The following is a 13,116-nucleotide window of genomic DNA, read 5'->3' on the forward strand; positions in this document are numbered from 1 at the left end:
ACAGTATATCAAGACACACTGCAAGGTATTCTGTTGAGTTTTGGTGCTTTTTCAGTTACTGTTTGTATTTACAGGCTTTCTGGGTTGAAAACGCCGTCTACGCATTACATCAAACCTCCTAAAGCACAGCAAGGAATAAATCTACAGCGGCACTCAGCCACCTCCATTGTGACTACTACTTCCTGTTATCCCAGCCTTGTAAACTACTTCATCCACACTCCGTACACTCTTCATCCACATTTGGATTTGGAGTTGGGCTTAGTCTTGATAGGAGCCCATGGAAACTTCTTGCAGGGGGTGTCGGTTACTCCTTTGACTGACCACGTACTTCACCCAATCAGCGCTTCAAAACAAATACGTCATAAAAATGTGTTAGCTTCTCTACGCGCAAAGACACGCGAAAATGTCTTTTCCTTTTAGAAACTCACCAGGCGCAGACTCTTGCTCTTGCTTGATTGTTGTAATTCTTGGTATTTTGGCTATAACTTTACTTATCGCAGCTTTCAGACAATGGTTAAAGTTAAAGTCCGTCATCTCCGCTACGCGCAGCGATGGTGTCACTTTCGGTTTAGCCACCGGAATTTGCCAAAAAAATTTGAAAACAAAAAGCGGCAACGCTGATTGGCTCGACCATGAATCCCCTTCTATGGGCTCCTACCCAGACTGAGCCCAACTCCAAAATCCAAACGTGGATGAGGAGTGGGCGGGGCTGGTTTACGAGGCTACTGCTATCCCACCTGCCAACCTCTTCTTGCCTTAAATGATTAGCAGTAACTATGGAGAGGGTTCCTGCCTGATCAGGAACCATCACATCACTGGACAGCCTGTCATATACAGAGTCCTGCTTGACGTGTCATGTCTTTTCTCTTCATTTTTCAAATTCCACAAAAAAACAAAACAAATTTCTGTGCTTAACACTTCCAGAGATCGGTCCAGCCCGCTGGACGCTTTGTCAATCGGCCTGTGAGCAACACAACACAAAAAACAGAATGTGGAGTTGTAAATCTCGGCATATTTTGGATTAGTGCTGTTTCGGGGCACTCTACATGCTAACTGAGCCATGCAGGTCCACTTTGTGCCTTCTTCTTTCTCCGTCCGATCGAAACGGTCCCGGAACCCCCCCTCAGATCAGATCAGATCAGATCAGATCCTGAGCTAAGCTGCGAATGACGCTCAGCGCTCCCAGGTCAAAGCCACAGATGCTCATGAGACCCCTGTCCTCTGTGTCTGCGACGGCGTGTCCGATGGACGTCAGCCCACACATCACCAGCTTGGTATTCGCTCCAGATATCTGCAGGAAATAAATACAAATTGAAAAGCGCCGTTGGTTTACATTGACCTGAACACACTGATTGTCCTGCTGAGATGAAAGTGTTCTACGAGAGCAGATGACAGTACGCTGAATATTCTGATCGAGCCCAGTTAGCTTTCAGTTCTCATACAAGAGATTAATCAAGACCCATCAACGGATCAGAACAATACATATTCAACATATTAACATAAACAACAACAATGTATGAGAAAATAGGGTAAATCATCAGTACAGAACAGCCTTTAATATGAATGAGAGAAGGAACCCGATTCCATTTACTTGATTAGGTTTGTGCCGATCAAGTTAAGGATTAATTTGACTCGGTGCTCCATAATTATAGTTTGGAAAAATGATCTTTAACAATGCACAAATTATTCCATTAAATCTCTTCCCCAGGCAGACACGGATGAATAAATGTACTTGTCTGTGCTTCTTTAAGGCCTCCACCGGGCTGGCAGAAAAACTCCACAACGGGTTGTTGGTCAAAATGATGAACACGTCGACGGACTTCCCGCTCTCCGTGGCCCAGGCGATGGGCAGCGTGCAGTCTGTGCTCCCACTCGGGATCTGGAATGCAACGGGTCGGAGGTCAAGGTGAGCTCGCGTTCAATGAAATTCACATGAACACAACAGGCGGGATGCGATGCTATTCACTGAAACGGTGTTGTTGCATACGGTGAACTAACACATACAGGGTAACGATCGCACCTTAACCAGCTCGATTGTTGTTTCAGCAAGAGTCATGTCCGGAGAAACGGTGCAGGGAACCACAGCGCCCTCGGAATACGTCAGTACATGTGTGTCTGCCTCCGTCCGCACAAAAATCTGTCCCAGAAAGAAAGACAGCAGGAAAACCACAGAAAAAAAATCAGCCTTGTGTTTATATACATGCACTTTATTCTATGTGTTTCATTTTCGGTTACAGTTGAGCTTTTGTGTATTTAAAAAGGACAGATTTCTCAATCTCTCCAAACTGCATCAGTAGCTGCATTTAAAGAGTCACTTTTTCCCTCAGTCTGTTTTAATTTAATTGATTCTACGATCAGACTGGTCTGTTTCACATGAACGCTGAATAAAGTGATCGGAATGTTGTGCAGGTTTATATGCATCAGGATGTGACTTGATTCATGTCAGTGACTCAATCCCATAATGCTTTGCACTGTGACGTTTGCGGTTTGTGACATGCTCACAGAGTGATGACGCTTTTTGGTGTTTTCAAATGGTGCGAATACAATCACATTTAAAGTGTTTATGCACATTTAATTGGATCGACATTTGACTGGTTTACTTTTAGGTTCATACAACAGCGGCTCCTGACTTCCTAAACCTCATTCACTGATGTCAGGCGTCCAAATTAGAACCCGCTGAAGGTCCAGGGGGCTGAGACACGACGGAAAGAATTTCCCTGGAATCCAGAGTATGTGTCAACATACTAATTCCTCCACTCGGACCAGTTCCTCAGCTGTTCCTCTGCAGTTACCCACTCTCACTGCAGGACGGCCTTACCATGGCGATGGCTGCGGCGGCGACGGCCGTGCTGACCGACGTTCCTGGGACGATGCTGCTCAACGACGTGCTCACGTCCACCGCCACCACGAAGCGTTTACCAGAAGGCTCCACATTCTGAGGACGGGGACGAGCACAGCACCGAATGTCATCTTCTCTTTGGGGAAGTGGGGAGCTTGACAAAAGTGTAAAACACTCACCAGGAAACTTTTGTAGAAGGCGGCGTCCATCGCTTTGAGGATGCTGCTGTCTGGCTCCCATTTAGTTTTACCCTGGTATCCCTGGCCTCTTTTGTAGTTTTCTGAGGCCAGCAGTATGCTGAAAGGGTGTATCTTTGCCTGGGGTTGTGGAAACACATGAAATAACCAATGCTGAGTCTCATTCGGTTCCAAAGAGAAAGCTGCATTTCCTTTTTCACAGACAGTTGTAGCTCCCACCTTCTTTAGCGCCGTCTCGCTCTGGATTCTGTCGCAGACACTTTGTGTTTCTGAGCTTCCCGGTTCCAGAACTTTGTTTGCCGTCATCTTTCCCAAGATCCTCAGCACTGAATGTAGAGGCATGTCCTTCAGCAAGGCTCTCCACACCTCAACAGAACAAACAAACATTTTTTAAATAGAGTCATGAACAATGGGTGAATAAAAGAAACCTTACAGCCAGAAGTAATTCCCACTTCTCATTTATTTTTCCTCTGAAGTAACTTACATAAAGATGTGATTCCACTCATTATTCTTTTCTTCAAAAGCCCTTTACATACATTTCTCCTGAGATTAACTGATTTGAAATAAAATCAACGGACGGAACAGGATATGAGGGGAAAACCTCAAGCTGAAGTCATTTCAACAGACGCTCACCTGTTTGGACTTCAGATGGTCTGTGAGCAGCTGCTCCCTCTCCAGCTTGTGTTCCTCCATTAAAGCGATGACTTCTGTCTCATCACAACTGTGTTTGACCTTCTCCACTACCTCGAGGTACGAGAGCACCTTGACAACCTCCTCAGAGTTCTCTTTGTCGGCGTAAGCAGCCTGAACCTCCTTCCATCCTTTTGTCACATATTTGCTGATCAAGGCAATAGCTGCAAACACAGAGACGCTGCGGTCACAAACCTTTACTTTCACTGAAGTTGTGTAAAAAAACCAAGTAAACAGGTCAAACAGAAGGCTGTAACCTGCATGGTTACTGCCCCCCTCTTGAAACATGGATTCATTCCTATTTTTCCTACATTTCAAATCACTCCTCCAGCCGAGGTTGACTGAATTAGAATGATTACACTTTGATATCTTATGGATTCTAATAATGATATAGATTATAATAGTGGATTATTGTTGTTTGAATTGTGTGTCTCATCTCACCATCTCTCGCCGGCTTGGTGTGGGACAGTCTCAGCAGATCCTGGTGTGACCAGCCCTCCCTCTGTTTACATCTGGTCACAGCTGCAGCCAGACTCAGAGCGTCTTGCTCGTTGTACCAGTCAGACACGGCTTTCCTCAGAGCGCGTCCCCATATCCCACATTTCATGCCCTCTTTCAACTCCTTCTTGTACTGGATGAATGAAAACAGATGGGCAGGGTCCCTACAAACTTCCTTCAGCGCTTTGAATGCCGCCTGTCTGGTTTTCAGCTCTGAATGCTGCGAGCACAAAGCCAGAGCGAAAAAGGATGGACTCAGTCTGACGGCTCGCCCGTCCTGAGAGAACCTCTTGATCTCCTCCACGACCTCAGTGCCTCGGCCTTCCTGAAGCATGGAGAGCAGAGCACCGGCGTTCTCCATGCTGGCTCGATCCTCTTCTCTGGCAGTGTATATGTCTCCTTCTGAGCCGTAGCAGAGGAAGCGACACAGCTTGGCCTTGTCGTTGACCTCCCATGGACAACTGCCACCTGTTGAGTTCTGGGTGTGGTTGCTTGGAGTACTTCCTGACGGCTCCATCGCAACACTTCAAAAGGCCTCGAAAGAAAGACATTAAACAAAGTTAAATCTCCTTACCGAATGCCAAGTCCATCAATATCAGGTATCCGTGTGCGTATGTGTGTGGTTTTATGCAAAACGCTACCAAACATTCAACTACATTCACACAGAAGTTAAATGTATACAATTTATACTGCTATGTAGACTCACACAAAAAAGAGCCCATTGATGAGGACTCAGGAAGTTAAAAAAAATCATATGATCAAACACATGCAGCTTAAGTCAACCATGTGTTCATTCATGGGGTCACTAATAAACAATAATAAAATAGAAAGGATGCTTCAAAATGTGTTTTACAGTAACCTTTCTTATTCTTAACCATTTTCAGGTTTATTCTCATCACTTAGTCCAAAGTGTTAACATGTTTGTGTTGTGAGGTGATGCCATCAGTGTGTATTTACAGTGTGATCAGTTTGTGAGAGCTTTGTGGAGGATATACACTTCTGTGTGGGAAGATAGCATTTAGTGCACTCTGTAAATCTTCTAATTTTGCAACACATCAGACCAAACTGGCAAGGAGTTATTAAATCGATGGACCAAATGCGACAGTCTGCACTCAAATTCATATTTGCCAGGATTAAAGTTGGAGTTCAGTCAGCAACACGACCAACTCCCTCACTGACAGGAATAGCTTAAAGCCGATTACAGGACATGATGATACACATACGACACGCCATACTGAACCCTTCATTAAACGTGGCAGACACCTTAAACACTCCAGTGCTTCAGGGAGATGTGGAACTGCTCAGCAGCTCGTCAGCCAAAGGGAAGCTAGTTAAGTTAGTCAACCGATAACACTGTGTGGATGACAAGTAGTGAGGTACGTTGCAAAGCACCACCGACCATTTCTGGAGTCTATGTGTCATCCACGAACCGACATGTGCAAGTCCTTCACTTCTCTTTCGAAATGAAGAGATGAAGTGACGGATCTGAGCGGTTTTGCAGCCGGGACACCGGAGAACTGCGCTCGGTGCTTTCATGCGGCTCATCCCCGGGATGGGCAGCTAGCGAGAGAATAACGGACACCAAACTCCCCTGAAATGTGTCGGATAAACCGTGGAAAGATAACGTTTTTTAGAGTGCAAAATGCAGAAACTTGACGATATAAACAGGAACTTACCTCAATGTAAATACACAGTGCTCAAGTTTCAGAAGTAGCTGGGAGCTAAACGCAGACAGGCCTCCCCCCCTCTGACCTCACTCAGCTAACCAGGGGCGGCGCCGAGATGCATGCCGGGATACGGAGTACCAGCGGGTCTGTTCCCGGAAGTGGATCGAACGATGGTACATCTGAGAAGAAATACAAAATCAAACAAAACTAAGTTATTGTTATCAGAGATACTTATTAAACTTGACTTATTCAACTCCAAATGTATTCACTCTTTCACTGATATTTTTAAGATGTGGCAGATGAGTCCCTTCTTGTTCCAAGACCCAAACTCTCACCAATGTACTAATTTCTTATTTATGTTTCACTCTACAATGTCATATTGCCAACAACTGTTTGGCCTTTATATTTAATCATTAACTGTCATACCTATTAAAGGTGATGTTTTGTTAAAGACTGTTTTGTTTTTAATGTTTCTACATTAAAAAATTGGGGTTTAACAACCCAACAGCAATTGTAGTTGTCAGGGTTTTAAAAAGTATTTACACCCATTTCCAAGACAGACAGAGCATGTTAGCTTCATAGTAAAACAGTTTTTATAATATATCAACAGTACTGACAGGAGGAAGGATCGACAGCATTCAGACAGTGCTGAACTATATTGAAGTACACCTTTACTTTGATGAATAAGGTGAAAACGTGAGCCAATCAGAAGCGGGCATTGTTAAGCCCCGCCCAGGCAGCCACAGGTCAATCAGAACTGAAGAAACTTTTGAATTGAATTTTAGTTTTTCCAGTTTTTGGCAAAAATGAAAAAAGGACCCTTATGTTGAATCTGATTTTGTCAGTTTAACAGAAAAGTAAACTAACAAAAGCACCTTTGTTTTCATTTGGTCTTTTTCTTTTGATTTTTTATTTTTTTTTGGTTTACATTTTTCTCAAAATTAATACAATAAATGAATTTGAAGCCTGTCTCACACTTTGAAAATCACAGATAGTCCTGTGCATGATGACTATAAACACGATCCTCTTGAAAAAAAAATCATTGCATTGGTATGTATCATAACGACTGAGAGAAAAAAAAACTTTATTCCTTCATGTGATCCTGCTACTGATTTTCATCACTTTTAAAAAATGAAGCGAGATCCAGCTCCTAAATCAAAATGAAGGCCCATAACCATTAGAGGGAATTCCTGCCTGGGTCAGCACTTCTATTTGATCGACATTTAACCACTCTGGTAGTATGTGACCAGAAACTGCAAACCGGCTGGCCTGGGGGGCTCCACACCTTGTTGTGGGGATTCTCTTGGTCTGGCAGGGTTGGAGCTTGGGCGCTGGGACCCGGGACCCCAGCAATCATGACCTTTGACTCTCCCAGTGTGGGTGGCCCCACTGGTGGTGTTTTCCATGATGCTTAGTGCCACGCCATTTAGAACTCAGTTTCAAAATTGTCAATGAAGACAAATACGGAGTTCTTGACAGGAAAATGAATGCATTTTAAGCAAATACGTGTTGTGGTGAGGAAGATTGGAGTTATGTAAGTAAATAGTAGGCCCGAGTTTACATAAGTTTGAGGGCGGGACTCAACGCAAATATGGACATGAGAGAGAGAGACTTCAGGACAAGTAGTTGCTCTTTGGAATGTTTGTAATGAACGCTCATCAGTTCACTGACCATCTGGTTATTATATACATCTTTATGATGCTCTTTTCTCGGATTTTATCACATCTCTTCCTCTCCTCCCCTCCTTATTCCTTCCATTTGGTCTGCTCTTCTCATCACAATGCAGCCATTTTAACCATTATTTCCATAATCAAATCAGAAAAGCTGGAGATTGTCCTCAGAAAACAAAGACAAACAAGGAGTAGAAGACAAATACTGCTACAAAAATGTCATGACTGATTTTTATTCCCATTTTTTAATTAGTAGTAGTTTTCAACAAGCATGACTTTGTTTTTCCGGGGACCAAATGAGGAGGTGAGAACACCTGGAAAAAACTGTGGTAAAAACAAAACAGTAGATCCTGTTGTCTGTAAGTATGATTTGACAGAATTTAAGAGGAACGGCCTTTCTGGAGCAACTTCGTGAGAAGCTGGGGGTCAAAGGGACTCTCATAGGCGACCCACTGGGATTTGAACCAGGCAATATGAGGTTACCAGCTCCGGCCACAGCCTCTATCCTCATGTAACAGCAGGGAAGAGAAGATGTGCAAATAATAAAGAGAACAATCATTGTTTTTTTTTAGTACCTTCATGTAACATTATACAGCACTGTCACTAAAAAAGCGTTCTTTCTCTGACACTGCTGGTCTTTGATGATTTTCTATATTTCTAGAAACCTGCAGCTTTTTTTGTTGTTGCAAGTTTCCTCAGTAACCACTGGGTGGCAGTAGCACATAAGAATATTTGATGTACTTTCATTCCACTGGAAGATGCATATCTTTCTTGTTCAGTGTTTGAGCGATTTAAAATCATTGACAGCAGAGCCCAGCAGGGTTTCACATTGCTTTATGACACATGACGTGATTTTGTTTTCATAAATTAATACTACATTCACAAAATACGGAAAAGAAAACTTGTGCAGCCGTCTAAGTTTCCTTTATACTGTAGGTCTGTAAAGGATAGCTGTTTTTTTTGTTTGCAGAAATCACAGCTGAGTTTTCACGGCGCTCCATGCTGTATTTTATATCCATTTCACTGACACAGCTTTCAGCCTTGCGAGACGTCAGGCTGCTGTGATGTTTGGAGGAGAGTAGAGGAGAGGTACCCCAACGCTGCAGAAAAAAACAATACTTCTTCTTCGGTGCAGCTTTCCACAGCGGCACGTGCGATGTCAGTCTTTCTGCAGCAGGCAGAGGTCATTCCAGAGGACCACTGCCTTTGAATCTCGCTGTATTACACCTCCAGCTTTCATTTTCCTCGAGGCCTTGCAGGACTTCCCAAGGCCCCTCTGCTTCAGGGTCGAAGCCAGCGAGAGTTTGTATTGCTCGGACTGAAGAAACCGTGGGAAGGCGCCATTCTCCATTAGGCTGTAGATTTTCCTCTGTGCCACGTCGAAGCATGACTGACTTGGCTGCAGGAGACTCTGACTGATGATGTCTCTCGTGTAGAAATCCAAGTTTACCTGGAAAAATAGCATTGCAAAAACATATCATTACCAGAGATCGAGGGTATTATTTTACAGGAAATTTCCTTCTACAATAACTTGACGATTTCTGCTTCATCTATTTTTGAAAATCCTCTGGCTTTACCTGTTTGGGAGAGTCGTCCCTGACGAACTCCTCGTAGATCACGGCTGCCCTCTGAGTTCGTTCCTCAGGGCTGTCACAGGTTTTAAAGTCTTCACAGGCCAGCCAAAAGTCCAGACTTTCCTCACAGAACTCCGACTTTAGAAATTCCCAGAATGCAGTTTGTCCACCTTACGCACAAGAGAATGTAACTTCATTAGAAAGAACACAGTGGCCAACAGTGATATTAGTTTTGTGCTGCTTGAAAGCAGATGAAAATTACTTTTCTTGGAAAGGAATGTCTCCAGAGAGTCGCCCAGCAGGCTTGCTTCATTTGTTTCCTGTCTGCACACAAAAGGAAACAGGTTCAGGGATTTGTTAACATTTTATAAACACGCCAAGCTCTCCAGCACTGGAATGCAGCGGGATCTAATTAATCAAACACCTGATGGTCTTGGTCCAGGGTAACGGACTCTGGATGAGGGTATGGATCCTGGATTTCCATGCGATATCTCTGCAGGAGAGAATAACGGTTGGAATATTTATAACATGTTGCTTCCCCAGGTGCAGAAGAAGGAAAACCTTCAGAACGGCCCCAGTGCAACAGAAACACGCTGTACTTACATTCTCTTTGAGTCCTGGAAATCCATAGGCGATGTTTTACAGAGACTGCTCATTGCTGAATCTGAATCGGGTGATAATTCCCCTCGGTATGCATGCTGAACCTCAGAGGGTTCTCCTCCAGGTTTCCATCTCCTCCCCGCTGCTGGCTGCTTCAGCTTCTGCTCACCGATGGCGCCGGGGTCAGAATGGAGCCCGACTGTCACGTCAACACATTTCTCCCTGGGTTCCAGGTTTTCTTTGCACTCGCATCTCCGCGCCGTACCACCCCTTCTGTCTGGTTTTGTTATATAATTAGAAATCGCCACATGAATGCTCAAAGTACGTCAAACCTTGTGCTTCTCCTCACTGTTTAATTTTAGAACAAAACTTTGCTGTGTGTCGTAACCCTCCATCGCATTCTCCACACTTAAGTGCATTACATCGCTCCTCAGCCTCCGTGGCACCTAGCTCACTATTCAAGTCTCTGCTATTCTTAGTTGGAGGTCAAGTTGTCACGATTCTCTCTAAACATTTGTGCTGCTCTCTCCGTCTGTCTTTGACAGGATTGTCTTCTTTTTTTTTTTACTTTCCATCCACTGCTGTTGGGAGTTCATGCCATTCTACATCTCTTCACACTGCGCCTGCTATAAAAGACTCTCTCAGCGTTGAGAGGAATCAAGTGTATTCTTAAGGCACTTTATATGTCACAGAGAAAAGTGAAAGTAAAAGGAAGATTGTTCAATTTCGAGAAATTCATTATGTACAAAGAGTTGTGTTTGTTCAGTTGAAACCAATAGAGGAAGTCAGCGGAAACCACCAGCTTGAATGGCTCTTGTTGTCTCTCCACAGCTGAGGATGCCATGTTCAAGAAGAAGAAAAAAATAGAATGTTTATTGGCATGATATTTATAGATAAATCTGAAATTGATCTTTCTTCTTCCTCTTCATTCATCAACTGTTTATAGAAGAGAAGTTTATTCTCAGTTGTCATCTTCCAGAAAGAAAAATAAACCAGTTATTTGTTTGACTGGTATTTAGAGAGGAGAGGCTGTTACTGGGGAAACAGTGAGTGACTGAAAACAAAGCGACTGAAAGACCACAGACAGCAAACCCAACCGGCCCGGATGAGACGCCACTCTCGACTGTCTGAAACTGAAACAAGACGATGCACATGATAGAGAGTGTGTGTTCTGCAGGACCGGAGCGAGCCGGATCCGACCGGTCGTGACCCTGACAGAGAAAACCTGTGAATCAAACACATCCCGGAGAGGACTGGAAACTCATTATCCCTCTCAAGGAGATAAACTGCTTATTCTGTTAGCTTCATGACTGCGTTTTCAGAGAAAATGTAAAAGAGGCAGTGATGACTTTATGACTGGGAAACAGCCAGTAAGAGTCCAGCTCAGCCGCCGGCACAACAGCTTTTCTGTCTGTGAGGTAATTTACCGTTACATACTCCGAGTGAAAAAAGTCACAGAGTACAGAAAGTTATTTCAAGTTTCCACCTCGGGTCCCGGCGGTTTGGTCTTGTGACTTCCTCAAAACAAACGATTGAACTCGTGACATCCAGTCACAGGTTGTGAAGCTTGATTGTTGGAGGACTTTGTGTGTTTGAAATGTCGAACTGAGACAGACGTGGGCGTTCCGGTGTGTTGGACAGTTCAGCCACATCTCCATCAGCCTCTAGTAGGGACCATGATAAATGCTGTGCTTATTATAAGATGATTTTTTTTCATTACTATTATATTCCCACATCTGAACAGCCTGAAGAGTTCAGGGCAGTGCAGAAAATTTATATTTTTAAAAGGAGGTTCCAAGCCTACCTTTTTAAGCACAACCATGTTTTTACTTATTTATTTATTTATTTAGAGAATTTTACCTGTGGAAATAAATATTCACCTGACTGACCTGTATTTTGTTTTATGTGTCACCTTAATGAGTGCCGTTGCACCTAACGACTTCATCTTTCTTTTAATATTTCTTTTAAGGCCTTGGTTTTTTCCTCCCTGCTGTTTACTTGCCTTGCCGTTGTATTTTATTTGTATTTTTTGACCTTATAAACACCTCGCTGCGTCTCTTCCCTCACTGCAGATGTGAGGAATATCTTTAGCTGCCTTGATTTTAAATTTAGTCCTTGTGTTCATGCTTGGGAGGGATGCTGCTGTTGTGGCTTTTGCTTCGTGAAGCACATGATGCTGCATTATTCATGTATGAGGAGTGTTTCCAAAATAAAGAATGATTGATTGATTGGTTGAAAAAAATAAACTTGAAACATTCACACACGTTTTCTTCGATATCCATTCTTATTGTACATTAAATCACGTAAAAGTAAAATCTTAATTGATCCCATCCACCTGCACATCTCGTGTGAAAATCAAGAATGAGGCCAAATGAGTGAGCATTGATGCTTCTGTCAGCGGCATGCGATTCATTATCAGGGTCATTACTGACACAAACACACCGAGCAGAGACACAAAACAAACACACCGAGGTCTGTCTTCGCGCGGCTGCTGTACCATTTCCTACATAAAGACCTGTGCAATCACATTTAATCAGGGCACAGAGAACCGGAAACTGTGACAAACCTTCATCCGGAGGTTTAAATAAAGATCAGAGTGGATCAGCGTCTCCTTCGGTGTTCACCGTCCTCATTGTAAACTTAATGCGCGGCTCACAAAAACAGTTAAATGACAGTATAATGCAGCAGCTGATAAAACCTTCCTCTCAAACAGGAGGTTATGCAACCATTAATATCACACTTAGATATAAATATAGAACCTAGATTTTCATGAGAGGCCAGAGGATTATAGCGAGAGACTCTTTTTACATAATGCAGCAGCAAGAAGCAAGAGCTGAAGAAGTTTTATAAGTTTTCATTTGCAATTCGTATCGGCGCAGTTTGGATATCTGGTAGTCGCATGTCTGAGTCGACCTCACCGAGGCTGCAGTGGTTAATATACATGTGAAACTTCTCGACACATTAAAGCAGTGGCTTTGGACACACATTTTCAACTCAAACCATTTGCCTATTGGTCTTTGTTAGGTATGTGAAACAGCCTGATGGGGGGTGGGGGGGTTCTTTATGTAATTGTGTGTTGTGTTTTATATACAGCATTCAGTGTAAACTAATGAAGATGTGGAAAAAAAGCACTTATTCTCCCGTTGGCACCATGATTTCAAACCTTTCAACCTTTCTCCTGATATGGCATCAAAACTCACACATGAAGACTTGATGCTCATTGGTTGATCCATCAGAACATGATCCTCATCCTGAGCCCCGTCTGCGCCGGGACACTCATGTTCTGTGTTCTCGGCTCTCCTTCGCCGAACTCTGTCTGATTGTGTAACAGAAGACGAAATACTGAGGGCTATTTTTAAGTTTCCCACTGATCTGCTCCCT

The 13,116-nt window shown here is 43.5% G+C and overlaps 2 protein-coding genes across 3 annotated transcripts; both read right to left on the bottom strand.

Annotated features, from left to right (window-relative positions):
- Positions 1–1,019: 1,019 nt before the first annotated feature.
- Positions 1,020–5,981, bottom strand: ro60 (Ro60, Y RNA binding protein). 2 transcript variants are annotated; one of them, XM_030114874.1, is made up of 9 exons: positions 5,901–5,981; positions 4,168–4,759; positions 3,670–3,890; positions 3,256–3,402; positions 3,019–3,156; positions 2,819–2,935; positions 2,021–2,137; positions 1,733–1,879; positions 1,020–1,291 (listed from the first exon to the last, which is right to left on the bottom strand). In XM_030114874.1, the coding sequence occupies exons 2-9, from the start codon at positions 4,739–4,741 to the stop codon at positions 1,139–1,141; spliced, it is 1,614 nt and encodes a 537-aa protein (XP_029970734.1). In that variant the 5' UTR covers positions 4,742–4,759; positions 5,901–5,981; the 3' UTR covers positions 1,020–1,138. The 2 variants fall into 2 exon arrangements, with proteins under 2 accessions (XP_029970734.1, XP_029970735.1); XM_030114875.1 differs by lacking the exon at positions 5,901–5,981 and adding an exon at positions 5,624–5,792.
- Positions 5,982–8,418: 2,437 nt separating this feature from the next.
- LOC115405320 (regulator of G-protein signaling 21-like) lies at positions 8,419–10,292 on the bottom strand. Its single transcript, XM_030114876.1, has 5 exons — positions 9,739–10,292; positions 9,560–9,628; positions 9,398–9,459; positions 9,139–9,305; positions 8,419–9,011 (listed from the first exon to the last, which is right to left on the bottom strand). Exons 1-5 carry the CDS (start codon positions 9,789–9,791, stop codon positions 8,721–8,723), a joined length of 642 nt encoding a protein of 213 aa, XP_029970736.1. The 5' UTR covers positions 9,792–10,292; the 3' UTR covers positions 8,419–8,720.
- Positions 10,293–13,116: the final 2,824 nt, after the last annotated feature.

This window comes from Salarias fasciatus, chromosome 18, assembly GCF_902148845.1.
Source record: "Salarias fasciatus chromosome 18, fSalaFa1.1, whole genome shotgun sequence".
In the NCBI taxonomy this organism is placed as follows: Eukaryota; Metazoa; Chordata; class Actinopteri; order Blenniiformes; family Blenniidae; genus Salarias; species Salarias fasciatus.